Source organism: Galeopterus variegatus, unplaced genomic scaffold, assembly GCF_000696425.1.
Source record: "Galeopterus variegatus unplaced genomic scaffold, G_variegatus-3.0.2 Scaffold578, whole genome shotgun sequence".
Taxonomy (NCBI): domain Eukaryota; kingdom Metazoa; phylum Chordata; class Mammalia; order Dermoptera; family Cynocephalidae; genus Galeopterus; species Galeopterus variegatus.
The window spans coordinates 401,656-421,356 of record NW_007726689.1 but is presented as its reverse complement, the minus strand read 5'-3'; the positions used below and the strand labels follow the sequence as shown (position 1 = coordinate 421,356).

General features: G+C 39.8%; 1 protein-coding gene across 3 annotated transcripts in view; it reads left to right on the top strand.

Annotated features, from left to right (window-relative positions):
- The window catches only part of EGF (epidermal growth factor), a 79,892-nt gene extending 61,407 nt beyond the window's left edge, over positions 1-18,485 (top strand). For 2 of the 3 annotated variants that reach the window (XM_008570180.1, XM_008570179.1), the window contains 7 exons: positions 1,147-1,272; positions 2,598-2,742; positions 7,887-8,054; positions 11,436-11,553; positions 15,431-15,508; position 15,796; positions 17,486-18,485. In XM_008570180.1, the coding sequence (XP_008568402.1) occupies positions 1,147-1,272; positions 2,598-2,742; positions 7,887-8,054; positions 11,436-11,553; positions 15,431-15,508; position 15,796; positions 17,486-17,730 (881 nt within the window). In that variant the 3' untranslated portion in view covers positions 17,731-18,485. The remainder of the gene's footprint in view (positions 1-1,146; positions 1,273-2,597; positions 2,743-7,886; positions 8,055-11,435; positions 11,554-15,430; positions 15,509-15,795; positions 15,797-17,485) is intronic. The other variant, XM_008570181.1, reaches the window with a different exon arrangement.
- The last annotated feature ends 1,216 nt before the right edge of the window (positions 18,486-19,701 follow it).

Below are 19,701 nucleotides of genomic sequence, written 5' to 3'. Positions count from 1 at the left end.
TTATTACTTCCTTATAGACCCTATCTCCAAATACAGTCACATGGGGCACTAGACTTTAACGTGAATTTTTGGGGGGACACAATTCAGACTCTAGTAGATGGATTGGGTTACATTCGTGGAAGGATAGAAACTGGGGATCGGTCACTGGGTTTTACTTCTCTAGGCCAGCGCTGTTGTACATTTTCTAGTAGCCACGTTACAAAATGTAAAAAGAAACAGGTGAAATTAATTTTAATAATGTACTTTATTTGTTCTAATATATCCGGAATACTAAATTTTTAATATGTGACCAGTATAAAAATTAAGATATTTTATATTCTTTTTTATTTGGTCACTAAGTCTTCAGAATCTGGTGTGTGGTTTTCACTCACAGCGCATCTCAGTGTGGACTAGATGCCTTGCAGTTGCTCAGTATGCACATATGGTGATGGCCACCACATTGGACAGCACAACTCTAGGCCACAGAGAGCCACTGGCAGCATTTGAGTCAAGGGTGCAAGGATGGGTTGATCTCATTGTGGTGTAAGGGAGGATAATCTGGCACTGGTGTTTAGCAGTGCAGAGGAGGAGACATGGCTTGCAGGAATGTAGTAAGGCTGTTCTTGTAGTAATATAAAATTAAGAGGAAGGAAGAACTTAAATGTTAGAGTGGTAATAGCTAAGAAAGAAAAAGGTGGGTAGTTGGAAGAGAAAGGATGACTTACTTAGTTCATAGTTCATATTTATGTACAAAAAGCAATAATGTATTTGCTATAACATGTATGTCAATGACTGGATGTCTATTTGCAAAAGTTAAGCATGAATCTTTAGGATCTGAACCTCTAAACATTTGTCTAGAGGTAGTTTACCAATCACCAACCCTGGGAACTCTCCTTTCCTTCCAAGCAGAGGAAACTTCCAGCCTTCTGTCAGGAGCTTAGAACACCTGAATGGGCATGCAGCCGAGGGAGCCGCTTCATCTCTCCGTTCATCTCTCTCCGATGTTCATAATAGGATCTTTAAACCTAAAAGTGTGTAGGGCTCTGAGAACATGCAGCATGACAGAAACTGAAGATGCTCCCTTTCCAGAATGTTGGGCTATCCAATTGTAACCCTCTTTCTGCCTCTGTGCCCCATTTTCTCTTCCCTACTCCTATTTTCTAACAGACATCGATGAGTGCCACCTGGGGCTGCACAGCTGCGGAGAGAATGCCAACTGCACAAACACGGAGGGAGGCTACACCTGCACGTGTGCCGGCAGCCTGTCTGAACCCGGACCGATTTGCCCTTTAGGTTGGTGGGTTTCCTAGATTGAAGGGGAGGGGCTTGGTTCAGGGGAATTCTGTACCCCACTGTATTTGCATTAGAGATTCTGGAAATCATTCCGTTCAATCAGGTTGGAGAGCTGGCTTTCCTGATTAGGTTGATGCTGGGCTTGAGAATTTGAAATGGTCCAAGTTTTCTTAATTTAACAGTATCTGGAATAAATCCTTTTTCATTAGTCACAATTCAATAAAGGTGGGAACACAGGTGGTTCTCTTTAACAAAGCAACAAATCTCTCGATTTGTAATGTTGATTTCGAGGCTGCTGGAAAAACTTTACAGGGCTGGGCAGGTTGGTGAGAATATCTGAACTCTTAGCATTTTAAATCCTTCTCAAGGATTTTAAAATGTTACTTTAAAAAGTCATTATTTCTTGATGTGAATGAGAATTCCAGCTCTTTCTTTTTAAACATTCCTAATGATCAACTTCTGCTTCCGGAACCTTCTCCCCATAACAGCAGTATTTTCTCACCATTAGCACCCCGGAAGGGGAGCTGACTTCACCCAGACCCTGGAATCCAGGATGGGGCCCTTTCCTGTCACTGCCAGCTGGTTGCTTCTCTTAGCTCTGCAAGCAGGAAACATCCTAAGAGAGGGAAGTTCTGTGCTTGCTTGGTCTCTGTTTTTTCAGCGTGTTATTTTCCTCAAATAATTTGCTCTTCTTAAAGGTATTGAAAAACTGCTAATATTTATATAGTCAACTACACATCCTGATGTTTTCCATTTAAGGAGCAGCGAACCATTCAATAGAAGAGAGTTTACCACTTTGACATTCCCTGTGTTACGGAACGTTTCCTTCTTGTCAAAGTTGCTACAGTCTTGTCTTTGAGACAAGTTAAATAGTTTTTAGGAGAAGCATGTTTGAGGCTCCCAGGATATTGGGGGTCATGGACTGTGCATTGGCAGGTAGTTTTGAAGCCATTCAGAGATTCTGGTTGTTTAGTGAGAATTTAAAACTAACTGTCATTTCACGTGGTTAGTGTATGTTTGTGGATGACAGATTTGCTTTCATAATGAGATCAGTGACTCTGAATTCATATGGTAACTTAGGGTTGGCCAATCTCTGCCTCCAATATGCTTTGTATCAGATAATACTGAGCCTAAAGAATGGCTGGTTTCATGGTGAATGACACAAAGTTTGGTTTGGCAAGTGAAACTGTGGTCACTCTTATTAGTTCTACAGTCACTAAAAGACATTATATCAAAAATTGTTCACGGAAATTAGTTACTGATATTGATATCTGAAAGACCCCGATCACTTCAGAAAATAAAAGTAGTATCTTCGATTCTTCTAGACTCTACTCCACCCTCTCTCCTTGGGGAAGATGGTCGCTATCCTGTCAGAAATAGTTACCCGGAGTGTCCCCCATCACATGACGGGTACTGCCTCCACGACGGTGTGTGCATGTACATCGAAGCGGTAGACAACTACGCGTGCAAGTAAGTCACACTGTCTTTCTGATAGCTGGGGGATCTGCTCTTGCAGTCCGTAACTTTGAACTAATGTGTAAAATCTATACCGGGATTTCTCTGCAATTAGATTTTCCCTAGGAAAAACATAAATAAATGTATATAAAGTGTGTCTGTGCTTCCTTGCGCCCACCTTATGTATCACCCCCAGCCCCAGCCACCAATGGTAAATAGAAAAAGAAACTGGTGATTTTCCTTTTTACTTAAATAACTTGATGTTAGTACTAGTCTGGGGATCAAACTTATACTGGTTGAAAAACTTAGGTTTGTGAGAGAATTTCTTATAGCTTTGGTTTATATGTTGCCTTATGTGTGGTGAGCATGTATGATGTGTTTCTGGATTTACAAAAGTGTTGTACGTGTTCACACTGGACTTCTTGCCAGTATGTATTTATTAAAATACAAATATTTTGGGCCGGGCCAGTGGCGCACTTGGGAGAGTGCAGCGCTGGGAGTGCAGTTGTGTTCCCGCCGAGGGTTCGGATCCCATATAGAGACCGGTCCGCTCACTGGTTAAGCGTGGTGTGGGCGCGACACCAAGGGTTGCGATCCCGTTACCGGTCACGAAAAAAGACAAAAAGGAAAAAAAAAAAAAAAAGGACAAAAAACCAAAACAAGACAAAACAAAAAAAAACATATATTTTACAAAACTAAATATATATGTATAGGTATTTTTTCTTCACTTCCTAATAGTTGACAGTCACATTTTTGTTGTTTAGTGGCAATTGCCGGATGCAACAGCTGCTGCTTTTGCTCCCTTTCTGCACCCACGAGGGTGTCAGAGTGGGCAAAGCATCAGCCTAAAAAGCAGAAGACCTAAAACTATGAGGTGCCCCTACTGTGCTCACCCAGAGAACCTCCCCGTGGAGCTTGTAATGAAACCCAAACTCAAACTATCTAGCTCTGTGTCAAATTTTGTTTTAATTAATTGCATATTTTGGGGGCAATATGAAGGAACTGATAGATACTGAAAAATAAATAGGTCCCCATGGTTAGACTCCTGACTCATTGATACTTTTCTCTGTGCCTGAGGAAGAGGTGATAAAATATTGTGAGCCTCACGGAGAGGCTATAAGCTTAAAAGCTTTTATTATTTTATCAAAAATAATAAGCAGAAATATGACAGTACCTCAAAAAGTTCATGGAAAGAAAGGTTCATGTTATCTTTTAATTCCATTTTTCCACAAACTTTTTTTTTATTGAATTGTAATTGATTATACATATTTTGGGGGTTCAACATTGACATATGTTGATTTATTATTAGCATATATATTAGTACAAATCATACTTATTCTTTATGCCCCTTGTCCAATCTCTCCCTATCCCCCTCAATCTCCCCCCTCCCACCTCTGATAGTCCTAGATTTCTTCTCTCCTTCGGAAAGAGTAATAGTCACTCTGTTAATTTGTTGCCCAGATGATCTGTCCAATGTTGAGAGGTGTGTTCAGGTCCCCACTATTATCGTAGAGCAGATGCTTCTTCTATTACTCTGGAATGGGCTTTGTGGAGAGAGACATCCTTGTCTTTTCTTTGTCTCTGCTGGTGACTTTCCTTGTGTCAATGCACTCGAGTAGCTGGAGGGCCATCTGCACGGTGGTTGTGGCATCTAGCCACTTTTGCAGCAGCTGTGGCTATTGTGGTGGTGGTGTTGGACCACCCACATGGAAGAGGTGTTTTGGGTATGCTCCTTGCCTGCTTGTGGGAGGACGGGTTGGTCCCCAGCTCCATCTGTTTTTACATTCTAAGATGTTGTGGAGCAGTTGGGTGGGAGGTTGAGAGGGGAATGGGGAAGGAAATAGGGTGGCAGGAAGGAGGGGGGCGTGGTTGAGGCCTGTGGCCTCATTCCTACAGGGGAGACCGGGGGCTTCCAGTGGTGGCTTGGTCGTTACCAGACTGATGAACTCTGTAGGTCTTTCCTCCTCTTCCCCTGAGCTCTAGTGGCCCCAGCTTGGCTGTTGTTGCTTTTTAATAGTTGTAAATTGGTTGATTTGTGGGAGAGAGTGATGCTGGGGACCGTCTATTTGCTATCTTGACCGGAAGCCATTCCACAAAATTTTTGAAGTACCTTCGTGTATCTTAGTTATTATAGTCTAAATTATTAAAAGAATAAGTTATATTCTGTGACAAAGTATATAGCCCTGCATTATAAATCATGTCGGTGTGACAAAAATAGTGGTAAGTGCTTATGAATATTTGTAAAAATGACTCTACTTTAATAGAATCCTGCTTTCACATTCATATTTACATACTATAATTATCTAACCTAAGAAAAATCTAGTACTTACAATAGTTAGTCTTGATTTTAATATTAAGAATCAAATTGTTTTTGCTCATTCATTGTTTCTTATTCCAAATAATGAAATTACAAAAACAAATGTCCTAGTTTATTAGGTCATGGTTTGTTTTTCTCCATGGTACTTTTAGTTCATAAAAATTATTATAATAACATAAAAAGTTCTGTAGGATTACGTATTGCATTTAGTACAGTATTTTCATTTGGATCTGATAGCAGCAATTCATTCAATGATTGATGAACTCTTTAGCACACTGCTTTTCTTTCTGTCATTAAATACTGATGAAAATATCATATTTCCCTGATAATGTTTTAAACATGAGTTGCTACAAAATGACAATTAAACTGGAGATAACACTCAAATTTAAGAACCTTTAATCTAAAGCAATATTTAAAATATCACCAGGGTTCACAGTAATCTGGATCACAACTTTGTTTTTAAATTGTACATTTAATAAAAATGTGGTTTAATCAAGTATGCAACCCTTCCCTCTTCCTGCCCTGATGACCTCACCTTATGTTTTATTAATTCCATAATAGCAAATCTCTAGGGAGTGCTTACCAGTCCAGCTTTTATTAGAAACACTTCATAGGCGTCATTCTATACAGAGTGTTTTTCATGCTGGGAGCTGGTTTCTAAAAGGCCAGCTCTTCCTTCTTTGCTTGGAGGCAGTGGCAGTTCCCCTCAGATAGATGGGAGTCCCAAGCTGTACCCAGTGATGCTGAGGAAGTGAGAACTGGAATCTTCATGTCCCAAATATTCCTCACAGATTTCCTGGTCTGGAGATTCTCAGAAGGTTCCAAACCTCCTGAGCTCAGAGGAGGTCCTCTCTCATTCTGGTTTGACATTGAGCCAAACACCCTTCTGGGCAGAGCTTCTTCAGACCAAGAACCTCCAACACCAACGCTGCAAAATGTTTGTTTGTGTGTGGTCAAATCAGTGCGAGAAATGTTTCATACAGTAGCCTTCAATTCTTGATTCATGGTACACCACAACACATTAAAAAGTCTTGTTTACCTTTATTTAGTTCAGAATGTCTTGAAATTATTTAATCATGGGAATGCAAATTTATTTGGCCAGGGAATTTTTTGTTTAGTTTAACAGAAGAACTAATAATAACTCAAAGAACTAGTGGTTTGTATTCCCCCACCCCCCTGCCCCAAATAAAAATGCTGATAGACCATACTGGGCCTTATAAGGCCCGGAGAAGCCCTGCTATCGCAGCCTGAGTTGACTCCCAGGACTCTTGATTACCTGATTGACATATTCCTCCAGACGCCAAAATCTCTGCGAGGATCAGAGGTATGGCGCATTAACAACCAACAGTTTAAAAGTGGCTGCTAAGCATTGATAGTAAATGGCTATAATCAAATATAGCTAGAATTAAAAACAGTATCCAGAAAAGCCTAGGATAACTTGATGGCCCATTAGGCTTCTATACTCAGATCCTGCCATCTCTTGCATGGTCAGTTCTAGAAGAATAGCTTTTCAATGGTGAATGGAGCTTAAAACCCTTTTTGAAAGCAGCATGGTGTAGTAGATGAAACAAAGGCTTTGAAATTGGAGAATCATGTGAATTAAACCTGTCATTCATTAGCTGTGTGATCTCGTACAAACGACTTGACTCCTTGAGCCTCAGTTTTCTCATCTGCGAAATGGGAATATGCCATGGAGAATAAAATTAGTAAAAGATTAGCATGGTGTCAAAAACATAGGGTGCTTAACAAATGCTAATTCCTTTCCCTCCTTCCTCTGAAAGTGTCTTGTCAAGCTCCTATGACCAGCAAAAGGTAGAACAAGGACTAGTGTCCAGATCTTTTGCAGCTTTGTCTGATATTTTTTCCATGGTGCCTCTTAACACCGTAGGGACTGGTATCAGTTTTCTGTGTATTCATTACTTTTGGAATAACGTGGGGGCATGGTTGGATAGATAGTTGATCCAAGTCCAAGGAGAGGACTAATAAGTGAGCATCACGTAATGTTTAATAGGATGTTTTTAAAGTTGATGCTTTAGCAAAAAAAAAAAAAAAGAGTACAAGTGTTTACCTGAGATCCCAGTAGTTTCTGGAAACACACATTCCCAGTAGATGGCAGCATTGTTTCATTTACTTTAGAAAGGTTTAGCAGTAAATTGGTCACTGATAATTCTAGTAACAATTTCACTAATGAGACAGCAGGGTGTTTGTGGGTGAAAGTTTGTTTTTTCCTCCATATAGTTTTTCCCCCTTGAAGAAAATAAGCAAATATTTGTGTGTCATCACTGAGACCTTTTCTCTTGGGCCAGTAGTGATTCTTAAAACAACCACCCCCACCACAAAATGGGAAAACCCACAGCCTGGGCTGTGCTTCCTGGTCAGTGACTGCACACATTCCTCTTTTAGGGACTGTTTCAGATGAGGCCCTCTGCCTTCGAGTTCCTCTTTCCTTTGACCTGTACACATTACAATCCGGCCAAACATTTGTTTTCAAAACTCCCTTGGCTCTTAGGACAGAGTTGCTTTGTGTTGGTTTTAAAGGATAGCTCCTTAGGATTTTAGCCTAACAGAAATTGATCTTTAATCAATGTTCTGTAATGCCTTATACAGGCAGTATGCAAAAAATTCCCCCATCAATCCCAGGACAAACAGACCAAAGGGGAAAGTCCATGCTGCATTAACTTGTAAATAACAGTGCTTTCAGCTGACCCCCGATGGATTTACCATGTGCTTCCAAAGAGCTGAGTCTAGAAACGCAGAGGTTGAGAGATGGCTGGAGATTGTCTGAAAAATATCAGTATCTTTGGCCAGGGCTCTCTGATGACCTGTTTGTATGTTGTCACAGCTGTGTTGTTGGCTATGTCGGGGAACGATGTCAGCACCGAGACTTGAAGTGGTGGGAGCTGCGCCATGCCGGCCGTGGGTGGCAGACGAACGTCACCGTGGTGGCCATCTGCGTGGTTGTGCTTGTCCTGCTGCTCCTCATGGGGCTATGGGGGGCTCACCACTACAGGTAACCTTTTTTTTTTTCCCAATGGTACTTTCAACCTCTCTCTACGCCCTCCCAGGGGAACACCTGCCTTCTTGAGATGAACTTCTACATATTTAATACATTCATGGGGCTATGGGGGGCTCACCACTACAGGTAACCTTTTTTTTTTTCCCAATGGTACTTTCAACCTCTCTCTACGCCCTCCCAGGGGAACACCTGCCTTCTTGAGATGAACTTCTACATATTTAATACATTTAAAAAATGGAAGTTTACAAAAAAAAAAAAAAAAAAAGGCCCAGGATTTCACTGCCCTAAAACATCAATGCTGTCACGTTTCCTTGTCCCATCCAGCCTTCATCCACACCCGAGTCGTGTATGTGGTTGTTATTTAACGTAGTGAGTGCACTTTGCATTCCACTTTCTTCTTTTAGCCTCACATGTTTTACCCCCTGTGGTCTGCATAACTATAGCTTCTTGTGACTGCCTTCCATTGACCTGATTTCCCACAAAATATTCACTAGTGTTAAAGAAAATAAGTATCTCCCGTAACTTGAAAGAAAGTTTCTGATCTTTGGATTTTCAATAGTTTCAAGTTAATGGTTAAAAATTGTGGAACTAAAATATTTCTACATTTAAGTTTTTAAAAATGCTACATTAGTGTGAAAGTATGTGAATCACATGGTTTGTTCATTTTCCATTTTCTTAAAAAGTAGGATAGCATCCTCCACTGTCATCAACACTGAGAAACATTTCAGGTACCATTATAGTTTGTGCTGCACAATATCAGTGAGTCATAGCACTTTTAGGCTGAAGGGGACTATATAGAATTATCTAGTTCAATCTTACCATTTTATGACTGGAGAACTTAGGCCCCTCTTAACTAATAAGCTCCAATTCTCTGGGAATGTACCAGATACCTGCCACCATCCAACCACATTTACCGCTACTGTACACCACTCAAGTGGCAACTGTCTTGTAATCTGGAAAATTGAGTGTATCAGCCAAGATGCACTTGTCTGAGATCCTGCTGTATCCTAGTGTAGTGGTTAAGAGCATGGACTCTGGAATCAGATTGCACAGGTTCAATTCCCAGTTAGTGCCTAAAGAGCATCAGGCATGTTTCCTAACCTCTGTATTCATTAATTTCCTTAGCTATAAAATAGGGATGAGAATAGAACTGTAGGTCTGGCATATAGGATTTAATAAATGCTACCTGTTGTTATTGATACGATTTTCCATGAACTGTAATCTTCCCCAAAAGAGTCATATGCTGTAAGCCCTTTTCTGCCATCTGCTGAGAGACAAGGTTAACAAGCACAGACTTGAAATTTTAATTCAGTGGTCCCTCAGGAACATTGCACTTTTTGATCTGGTATTCAACTGATATCTTGGACATTTGTGGAAAGAATATTGTATGATCAATGTTTCATCCCACTGGACAGAATGGGAAGAGAAAGGTAGATGCTTGGCAAATAGTGTAGAAAAAATGGAAGTGAGAAACTCAAGTTCATGTGTGCCATAATTATTAAGTATTTTTTCTTATTTGATGTGTTTTGACGTAGTAAGTGTGTCTTATATCCTACTTGCATTTTTTAGAGATCTGGATTAGAAGCTAATGGCAAATTGCTGGCCTTTTTGACTTGGAATTCAAAGACCAGCTTAGCTGAAAGATGACTGTAGACTTTACATACAAATACAAACTTTAGCCTCTCACTCCCATCTACCTAAAATCAAAAGTAATAATGACTATTTCCTCAGAAAGAAAGCTCATCAGAACCCTGTTTTCTCTTTTTGCTGAAATGCATCCAGAGTTGTAAAATAACTTTTCCTTAGTAAATCTATGGTTATTTACATAACAGTTTTGATCAATATAGCTGCTTACCCTGCTGCAAATTTTCAGCTACATGCTTGACTACATTTGTGCTATAGATAGATTGATTCTGACAAGATCAAATTAAAGCTACTAGTCTAAATATTTCCATGGCCACTAAAGTATACCAACAAATGCAGTGCTAACCTTGAGTTTTTAAGTTAGGTATGTTAGATGATTTTTTAGAGTTAGAATCAGTTATTTCCTCTCTCTACACCATTCCTTGCCTGTCTTATCTAGATTGAGTGTTTGACATTTCTGTGTCTCTCAAAAGATTAATGTTCATGAAACTAAATGAAATTTTTACAGTATTCTAATATTATTACTTCATAAAACTTGATTTCTTGGAAGGACCCCTTGTAAGGAATCAACAGGAAGTATTCCATCACAAACTACAACTTTGGAACTTTAGAACTGTTTATATCAGCCACTTGCTTCAATTTTTTCCTTGAAGCCTTTATTAAAGCCAGTAATAACCCACCCCATCTCCTAGTACTATCTGCAATGTTGTATTCTCAGCTTGTGGCATGTGGCTTTTGCACCAGCCCCTTTCTTCCTTATCGCTCTTCCCCAGATGTCCAGTTAGGGCTTTTGACAGAGGGTCACACTCATAGAGGGGATTAGGCTGCCCATCTGCCGCTGACAGCAGTGTTGCTTTGGAGTCTCGAGGCTGGCTGGTGGTCTTTGCTGCCACATTGCCTCATTGCCTTCCCTTAAATGGGACCTGTGTAACATGTGTGTACCCGTCTCTCTCCTTCTAGAGGTTACTGCTTTGAGGACAGGGATCCCACCTTAATGCGAGATCCTCTTCCCCTCCCCCAGTGCATGGCCCCTTGCATAGACTTAGTGGTGAATATTTGTCAAACAAATCAGTGTTTAACAAACTGGATTTGTAAGCAGGAGACCTAGTCTATTTCCTAGTTTACAAGTCTGAGACTGTGTTATCTTGGGTCTTCCTCTCCTTCTGTTCTTGCCTCTAATTCCTTTATGAGTAGGACATTGCAGGGGAGCCTGGGCTTTGCATCATTATGACCCAGTTTCTGTGCTGCCCATGGTAGCCGAGTCACTGCCATCTCCAAGTCCTACTGCTTCCCTTGTAAATGAAGCTGGGATAGCCCGCCTCATATAGTTGCTGTGATATTATTTCCCTGCCAAAATTTGTAAGTCCGTTAAGGCGGAGACTGTTGTTGTTTTTCTCTTGCTATATTCCCAGTACTAGGACAGTGCTTGGGATTTAGTTAGAACTCAGATGAACAGACACATCACTACCCCTCTCCTCCATATACACACCCCTCGCAGAACCTTGGAAAGAGTGAGATATCATCTGGAAAATATTTTGAGTTCTGCAGCAAAGAATGCCTTTTAAACCCTTAAAGTTATGTTCCTAGTTATCTTTATATTTCTTTTCTCCCACACATTTTAAAAACCTAAATTTCAGTAGCAAAAATAGTTGTCCCCGACCATCACTGAGTGGGCTGAGTGTTTTGCTTTGTTTTGTTTTGAGATTGTCTCAAATGTTGGCTTTGTCACAGGACTCAGAAGCTGCCATCAAAACATCCGAAGAATCCTTATGAAGAGTCGATCAGAGACAGTAGCAGTAGCAGGCCTGCTGACAGTGAGGCTGGGATGTCCTCTTGCCCCCACCCTTGGGTAATGTGACTAAAGCAGATGAAGCAAGGAATTGACTTGATATTAACCCCAGTTCATCTTTTCTCATTCTTTACTGAGTTCAGAGTGGCTGGAATCTGTCGTAGCTCCCTGCTGGTGTTTTGTTAGCCAACACCACATCAGCTAGAGAGATCCTGGGGGATGGGAGACTGTGTCCTAAATTAAAGAATCAGATGAGTTAATATGGTGCCATAATTTAATGACACAAGAAATTTATGGATTTTTTTTCTATTGTGAAGTTTCTTCCTATAACTTAGATTTTTATGTGTTACGTGGAAAGTCTTTCTCAATTTTTAAGTAATCCCTTTCAGATGGATATCTTAAAAACCCAAGATCATGCTCCTAATTTTCTTAATATTCATTTTTCACACGCATTTTATTTTATTTTATTTTATTTATTTTTGGACAATGATTTATTTATCCTTTTTCTTTATTTAAGATAGGCTCTAATTACATTCTAGCTGAACTCTGAGGACTCATATATGTATATGTCTCTCTGTGTGCCTGTGTATGATCATGCACATGTTTTTGCATGTGTGTGTATATGTATGTGTGTGCATGTGTGATTTTTTTAAATTGGTTATAAATATTCATGGGGTACAAAGCTGACCGTCACCACTTGTGCTCAAGATATGATGGCCAGATCAATACTGGCAGTATGTCCATTACCACAAATTGTGATTATACCCCGTGTCCACCACCCAATTAATCCCCAACCTCCCTCTACCTCCCCCTTTCCCCCACCCCACTTTGCAGCCGTACGTCTTCTCTCTCTCCACAAGTCCAATGCACCACTGTGGTCTTTCTTTCCTTCCTTCTTTCTCTCTTAGCTCCCACTTATGAGTGAGCACATGTGGTATTTATCCCTCTGTGCTTTGCTTATTTCACTCAACATAAGTTTCTCCAAGTTCACCCATGTTGTTGTGAATGGCAGAATTTCATTCTTTTTTATGGCAGAGTAGTATTCCATGGTGTACATATACCACATTTCCCTTATCTAATCATCCATCAATGGACATTTAGGTTGGTTCCGTATCTTGGCTATTGTAAACAGAGCTGTGATGAACATGGGAGTGCAGATAACCTTTTGACGTGATGATTTCCATTTGTTTGGGTATATACCCAGAAGCGGGATTGCTGGATCGTATGGTAGTTGCCTGTAGTTGTTTGAGAAACCTCCATTCTGTTTTCCATACTGGTTGTATTAATTTACAGTCCCACCAACAGTATAGGAGCGTTACCTTCTCTCCACATCCTTGTCAGCATTTGTTATTCTCCATCTTTTTTATTATAGCCAGTCTAAGTGGGGTGAGATGATATCTCACTGTGGTTTTAATTTGCATTTCACTGACGATTAGTGACGTTTAGCATTTTTTCACATATCTGTTGCCCATTTGTATATCTTCCTTCAAAAAATGTCTATTCAGCTCCTTTGCCCATTTTTAATTGGGTTATTTGTTTTTTCACTGTCTCACATACATTTTAAGTCCCTAAACTTCAGTAGCAAAATAGTTGCCAGATTTTGCAAATAAAAATACAGGACACCTAAATTCATGTTTATACTGAAAGTCCAAGTTTAAATTCAAATTCAAATTTAACAGTGTTCAGTATTTTATCTGGCAACCCTAGTTGCCTGATAAAATCCAAAAAGCACAGTGGATTGAGAAGTTCAAGATGCTTCATGGGTCACTTGCTTTAATAGCTGACCTTGGAACACTAGAAGGCAGACTTTGGACAGGCTAAGCTCTCTTGATACTGTTAAGGGAATTTCCATTTCCAGAAATCTGTCAGAGATAACTTGACTGATTCAGTGTGTGCTGTTGGTGTTATTTGTGGTATATTGTGAAAAAGGCTGAAAGATATGGCAGGTCCATGGAGGATTGAAACCTTAGGGAAGAGCTATTGGGGGAGATTATGGAGGGGCAAAGGCAATATTTGGGGTCCTTCCCACCTCATTCCCCCGACTCCGCAGCCCTACCTTACCACGCACTCCCAGAGAACAGCTTTCCTGTGGCTGTGCTTTTAACTAACAGGTGATCATCTGTCCCTACCTGTTACAGGCATTCAGTGCTTACTTGTTTTTTAGTTGAAACTGAGTAGGGAAATAAAATAAGAAATGTGTTCTAGCCTTACCCTTCCACTCATTGGCTATCTAATCTTCAGCAAGTCCTTAACCTCTGCGGACCTTCGCTTCCTCTTCAGAAGTACAAGGGGTTTGCGTTAGATGATCTCTAAGATCCCTCTGTCTCTATAAATTTCATAAGTAGGAGGACTTAGCTATAGAATGTGCTCAGTATTTGAGGCCTCATGACTTTGTGGACTTCTAAATTACTAAGATTGCACTTAGTCTACACGGTATTTCATTAAGGTTTTGGGTAGCAGCTTTAGTTCATCTCATTTAAATCATGGGAAAGAAGGAGAAACAATCTGTGTGCTATTTTTTTTTTTAATTCAAAAACATTTGCTGCTATCATGAGCAGCTTGTTGGCTCAGAGCTGTGTTGGGGGCCTGGGGCTGCTGAGCTTAGCCATCCCCAGTGTCATAAGTGCCGGTGACATCAGCTGCTGAGCATCTAAACTCGGATGAAAAGCAGCAGAAACAAATGTAGTTTCATCAGCTGCCTTCCCCATCTCAGCCCAGAGTTCTGGGACCTATGTTTTTCTGGCAGAGAGGCACATGGTTGGAAAATTTGCAACACAGACGACTGGATTTTGACTTCAGCCAGAAGTAATGGGCATGTGCCCTTGAACAGCAGGTCTCATATTGACTTTGTAATGTGTTGCTGCAGGGAGAACATTAATGAGGAGGAGTTGCAGGGTGATTAGTGTTGTGGAAAACAAGAAAATGAAAACACACATTCATAGGATTCACCCTATTACCAGCATTTCCCTCCCTTCTCCCTGATTGACTCCACTCATCATCCTTTCCCACACTTTTCTCAAAGAGAAACATGGGCAAAAAGATTTTTTTCCCTATTCCCTTTTCCTCATATTTTTTCTGAGCTGTAGGCTCCTTCCTAGGGAGGGCCTGTTTCTACACCAGTGAGGCACAGTCAGCCAAAACCTTGGGGTGGATCTTCTGCTGGGTTACTGATTGACAAGGAAGGGCTTCACCAAACTGCATCGTTTGTCCTGTAGCATGGGGTTACTTCTTTCCTTTTATCATTGATCTATTTTAATATCTAATCTATGTAGCCTGAGTGTGAGCCAGTGAACTCTGTTCAACCTGCGTTGCAAGTGCCCAATCAATTTTGGACAACACAAATAATGACAAAAATCATCATTTTGTTGACCGAAGAGAAATGTTGTTTTCTGGGCCTCCCTTTTAGAATTCTGGTTCCCAAGCCATTCAACCATGAGAAAACATTTGGTGGATCCTTGTGAAACAGTAGTTGCACTATTAGTCATTAGTACCTATTAATGATCCTAAGCTACTCAGAACTTGGTAGTATGTTTAAATGAATTTTATTAACTAGTGTATATATATTTGATAAGTTGTGGCACATATGCACATGAGATATTATTTCTCTGGCCTATGGGCAATGCTTAGGATTCCTGGATTGCTTATAGTAAAACAGTAGCCCCTAGGGATCTATGACCTCAAAGCTGGGATGCTGAACTTAGAATAAATTCTTCAGTAAAAACATTAGTAGTGCCTAGTTGCTTTAATGAAGTGTAACATGAAGTTCCTAATTGAAAATGGAATCTTCATTAGCCAGAGAGAAATTTGATGGTGAGTCTCTTCTGACTTTTACCTTCCATAGGATGAACATGATGAATTTGTAGACTTTGATCTAATGTATGTTGAGATAATTTGTGAATCATAACAACATCCTTTCTCTCCCATTTGTTTTCTGCAGTTTGTGCTTATAAAGGAACACCAGGACCTCAGAAATGGGAGTCCACCTGTGGCTGGCAAGGATGGCCAGGCAGCAGATGTTGGCCAGTTTTCCTCCCTGGAGTCTGGTGAATGGTTATCTTTACATGGGTCCTGAATGTTTTCTAGTGAAAAGTCTTATCTAACCACAAAAACAATCGTTACGTTGTATAAGCTATGTGAGCGGCTAGGCTGTGTTGAAATGCTATGGAGCTTTAGATAAATAAATTTGGGCTGAATTTCTGTTTTATATGAGGTTACCATATTCACTCAAAATTCTAGGCACACAGAAGTCTGCTAGATTACTTTGAGAAAGTACACAATGAATGGCTTTTTATTGTGGATTAGGGTTTTGAAGTCATTCTTGGGGTTGGGATCTATATCAGTAGCTATACGTGTAATCGCAGTGAAATTGTAAATGGCTTCAAGAAAACTTGTTCCATGTTTTAGTGGGAAGGGTTCCTTGGAATTTAAGTTGATCTGGGTATTGTCCTGGGCTTTTCAGAGTATTCAGATCTTACCAGGGTCTAGACCTCAGCCAGATGCCTGGCTGTCTGAGAAGTCCAGCCAAACCACTTGCGGAGAGGGAGCAGAAAATGAACTCAGGTTTTCAAGCTGTTCTGGAATTCAATCCGCTTCAGGGAGAAATGGAGTTCGATAACCCTTGACGAAATATTTTTGTTGAGAGGTGTATTATGCTTGGGCATGGATCTCAATATCATAGCTATATTTCACAACACAGAAGACATTATTGAATATGCTTTTGTGTCATAAACCTTTGGAAAGGTTTAGAGAAACTTTGAGCCAACAAAAACAGTTCCTGCTAATGAAAGGAGCTAATGAAATATCAACTACACTTATACTTTCATCAATATACTTATTACCATACCCTGCTCCTCAGATTTCTTTGTAGAGAGATCATAGGCTTTATGAGTTGGGAAACTCACTCTAAATTCCCCTCTCATACGTAGGGTCCCATGTAACCCAAAATACTGAACTTAGTAGAATTTTATTGCCTCATTTTAGGAAGAACTGGATATTAAAGTATACTTAAGAAATGAATATAAAAAATATAATAAATAGTATAGTTTTAAATGTGTATATGGTTACTGTTGCCTGCATAATGAAAAAAGACAGCATTTTCAAAAGTTGCTCAGGTTTTTATTATTGATAGCACTATTAGAAAGTAATGGACTATCTTGTAGTTATCTACTACTTTTCCTTGAGCAGCTAAACCCACTTAATTCTTTCCTGTCTACGTAATCCAATTTAGAGGTACATATAATTTTGCAAGTTAATCAATAGCACAGCAAATTGGTAAGAATGTGGTAAAACTCAGAAAATAAGGATTCATTATAGTAAGTTGAGTATTCAGGAATAGATCTCCTCTCTCTCTCTCTCTCTCTCTCTCCACACTCTACTGCAAACAGTCTGACCCATTCTCTGTGGGCTACTCATATAACTATCTGGTATGAGTGATCACATCCCTGATCATGAGCAGCTGTCCCATAAATGCCTGGGGTGAAATTATACATAGAGATTGGGTAGGGAGGTAGAATGGGAAATGAGATAAAAGATCAAGTTTGGTTCTCAGCCAATCCTTTCTCTGCTCCTGGAAAACCCATTAGAGCACAGTACTGGAGGTAGATCCACAGAACCATCTTCATTGACCTCAGGCAACATCAATCGGTGCAGTGAAGTGCAGAGAACCATGCTAGAGGCAGAGGACCATGCTGGGGGAAAGGAATACAGGACTTGAAAACCTGAGCTCTGATTCTCAAGTCATTTATGGTCCAGATGGGGAGATAGGAAATACACAGGGAAAGCTAAGGAGCAGTGTCAGGTAGCACAGTTCTTTGAATCATCTCTACCAAAAGGACTATTTTAATTTCTTCCAATTGGGTCCAGAATGGTTTGGGAATAGGTTCCTTTTGTGTCTCATATTTCAGGCCTATTCTCTAACCACTACTATTAGGGTCTCTCTTGCTGGGCATAGCAAATGATGTGAATACTGACATTTCCTTTTACTTTTGTGTAGGGTCAATGGAGCCGTGGAGGACAGAGCCCCAGATGTGTGGAATGGGCACAGAGCGAAGCTGCTGGATGCCCCCATCCACTGATGAGGGCTCTGTTCCCCAGGTAATGGACCGAAGCTTTCATCTACCCTCCTGTGGCACCCAGCCCCTTGTAGGAGTTGAGAAGTCCCATGCTCTCCTGTCACCTAACTCATTATGTCAACAAAGGGCCCCGGATCCACCATGCTCAATGGAGCCAACTCAGTGAAAACTGGAATTAAGAGGAAGGCCAAGAACAAACCATGTCAATGGACAGTATATTTCCTTTCAAGAGTAGAGAAAAACTACAGATTTTGGTTCCACAGTCTCTGCAGCTAATCACCTAATCAGTGTCCTGGGCACAGATATGTAGTTGTGCTTTTTTTCTTTCTTTGAACAGTCCCATTGTAGATTTTCAAATAAAAGGAACTGGGAGAATCACTACATAACTCATTAGAAACCAGAATTGGGGCAGTTGTGCTTTATAAACCATCTTGTCTTCAGTAGTCAATACAGATAGTTTTTCCCCCTGCAGCCCCAGAAGAAATCTGGGGTCAAAGCCAGCAGTCACACTGGTTTGGTCAGCTGCAAAGTAATTACTTGGGTCTGGACAGACCAGTTAGCCCAATCCCATGAAATGGTTGGAAAATTACAATTACTGTTAAGATACATTGTAGGCATTTTAGTTATCATTGGTGTGATCCACGCTGGTAAATTTGCAGGATGGATTGTGATAAGTTAATGGAAAGTGTAGTAACTTAGAACCTGATTTCTTCAGGATTAGATGCCTTATTTTTTCTATTTTAAAAGTCTTTGAATGAAAACATTTAATTTTTAAAACACTATCCAAGAGACTTCAGTGTTTCTCAGTCACTACTGTCCTTTTCTTTCTCAGTCATTAGTCCTTACAGAATTTTTTTCCAACAAAAATGGTAAATTCCCCCTTTGTGTGTTTGCACAGAATTTTTACATATTTTCAAATATGAGATTGTAAGCAAATTGCCTGATTTATTTTCATTGTGGATAGCAATCGGTTTCTTCTAATTATTTAAATAAAATCATCATGAAACATAAACCTTTATTGTCTACCTGGTTAAGTAGTTAATTATAGTCTAAGGGGGTGTTAGAGTTGAACCAAAGTGATTTGTCAAGCTTGCATTGTGATGCTTTAAAAAAATTTTGAAATCTGTAACTCTAACTTTATAAAGTAAAATTTAACATCATGTTCTAATTAAATATTTTTCTTACAGCCAAGGCATTATGACTACAGATTACACAACCTGATACAGTAACTTTGGATTGCTCAGGGCTTTATGGACTATTCCATTTACATGTTAACTAGTCCCTTTGCTTATCTTTATCTCTCATTTCTTCTCAACTCCTTGGACTTAGGTGATACCAGAAGTCAGAATAAAAAGAATTGAAGTCCGTGTTTTCAAATGGATACTTTATAGAAATTTTGGTAAAGATTTGGATAAGGAGGATGACTTGAGGATATCAGTTACTTATTCAGTATGACACCTTTCCCAAGCTAATTTAGATTGTTCTGTATTTAGTTTAGCTTTAATTGACAGTTGATATCCTGGAGGATCAGAAGAACCATCTGTTATTTCTGATGAGTGAACTGACCTCAGAAAAATAATAACCATAATTTCCCCAAGTTTTTCTTTCCCTAAGTGTTACTATTTTTTCTTCCTCCAAAAGTGAGCATTTTTGAAGGTTTAAGGGTTTAGATTACATTTTTGTATTTTAGTCCCTTTTTCTCTTAGGATTTAAATGATAACCAAAGAAATGACATGAGACTGTAATAACCCATAACATACCATTATCTTTGGACCAGAAAACCCCTGTTTCCTTTGAGCTTTTCAGTGAGCCTGACATCTTAAAACTGGGACTATGTTAAAGTCCTTGACCAGGCTATCCCACCATCTCCCTGGTCAGATTAAAGAAAAAAACACTTTTCATCTAAAATATTTGATTTGCACTTTTTCCAGTTTGAATATTTTTATTTCCTGATGCTCATGGTCTCATTGTGCGCAATGCCTGATTGAGATTCTATTTGATTAAATGTCACCTACTACATGTAAAATGAGTATTGTGACCTGTTTTCTAGCACCTAATGAAGACATTCTTTTGAAACCGTATGATTCCAGTTCCACCTATTAGCATCGATTTCAGCTGATGTCCACCCCCCCCCCCC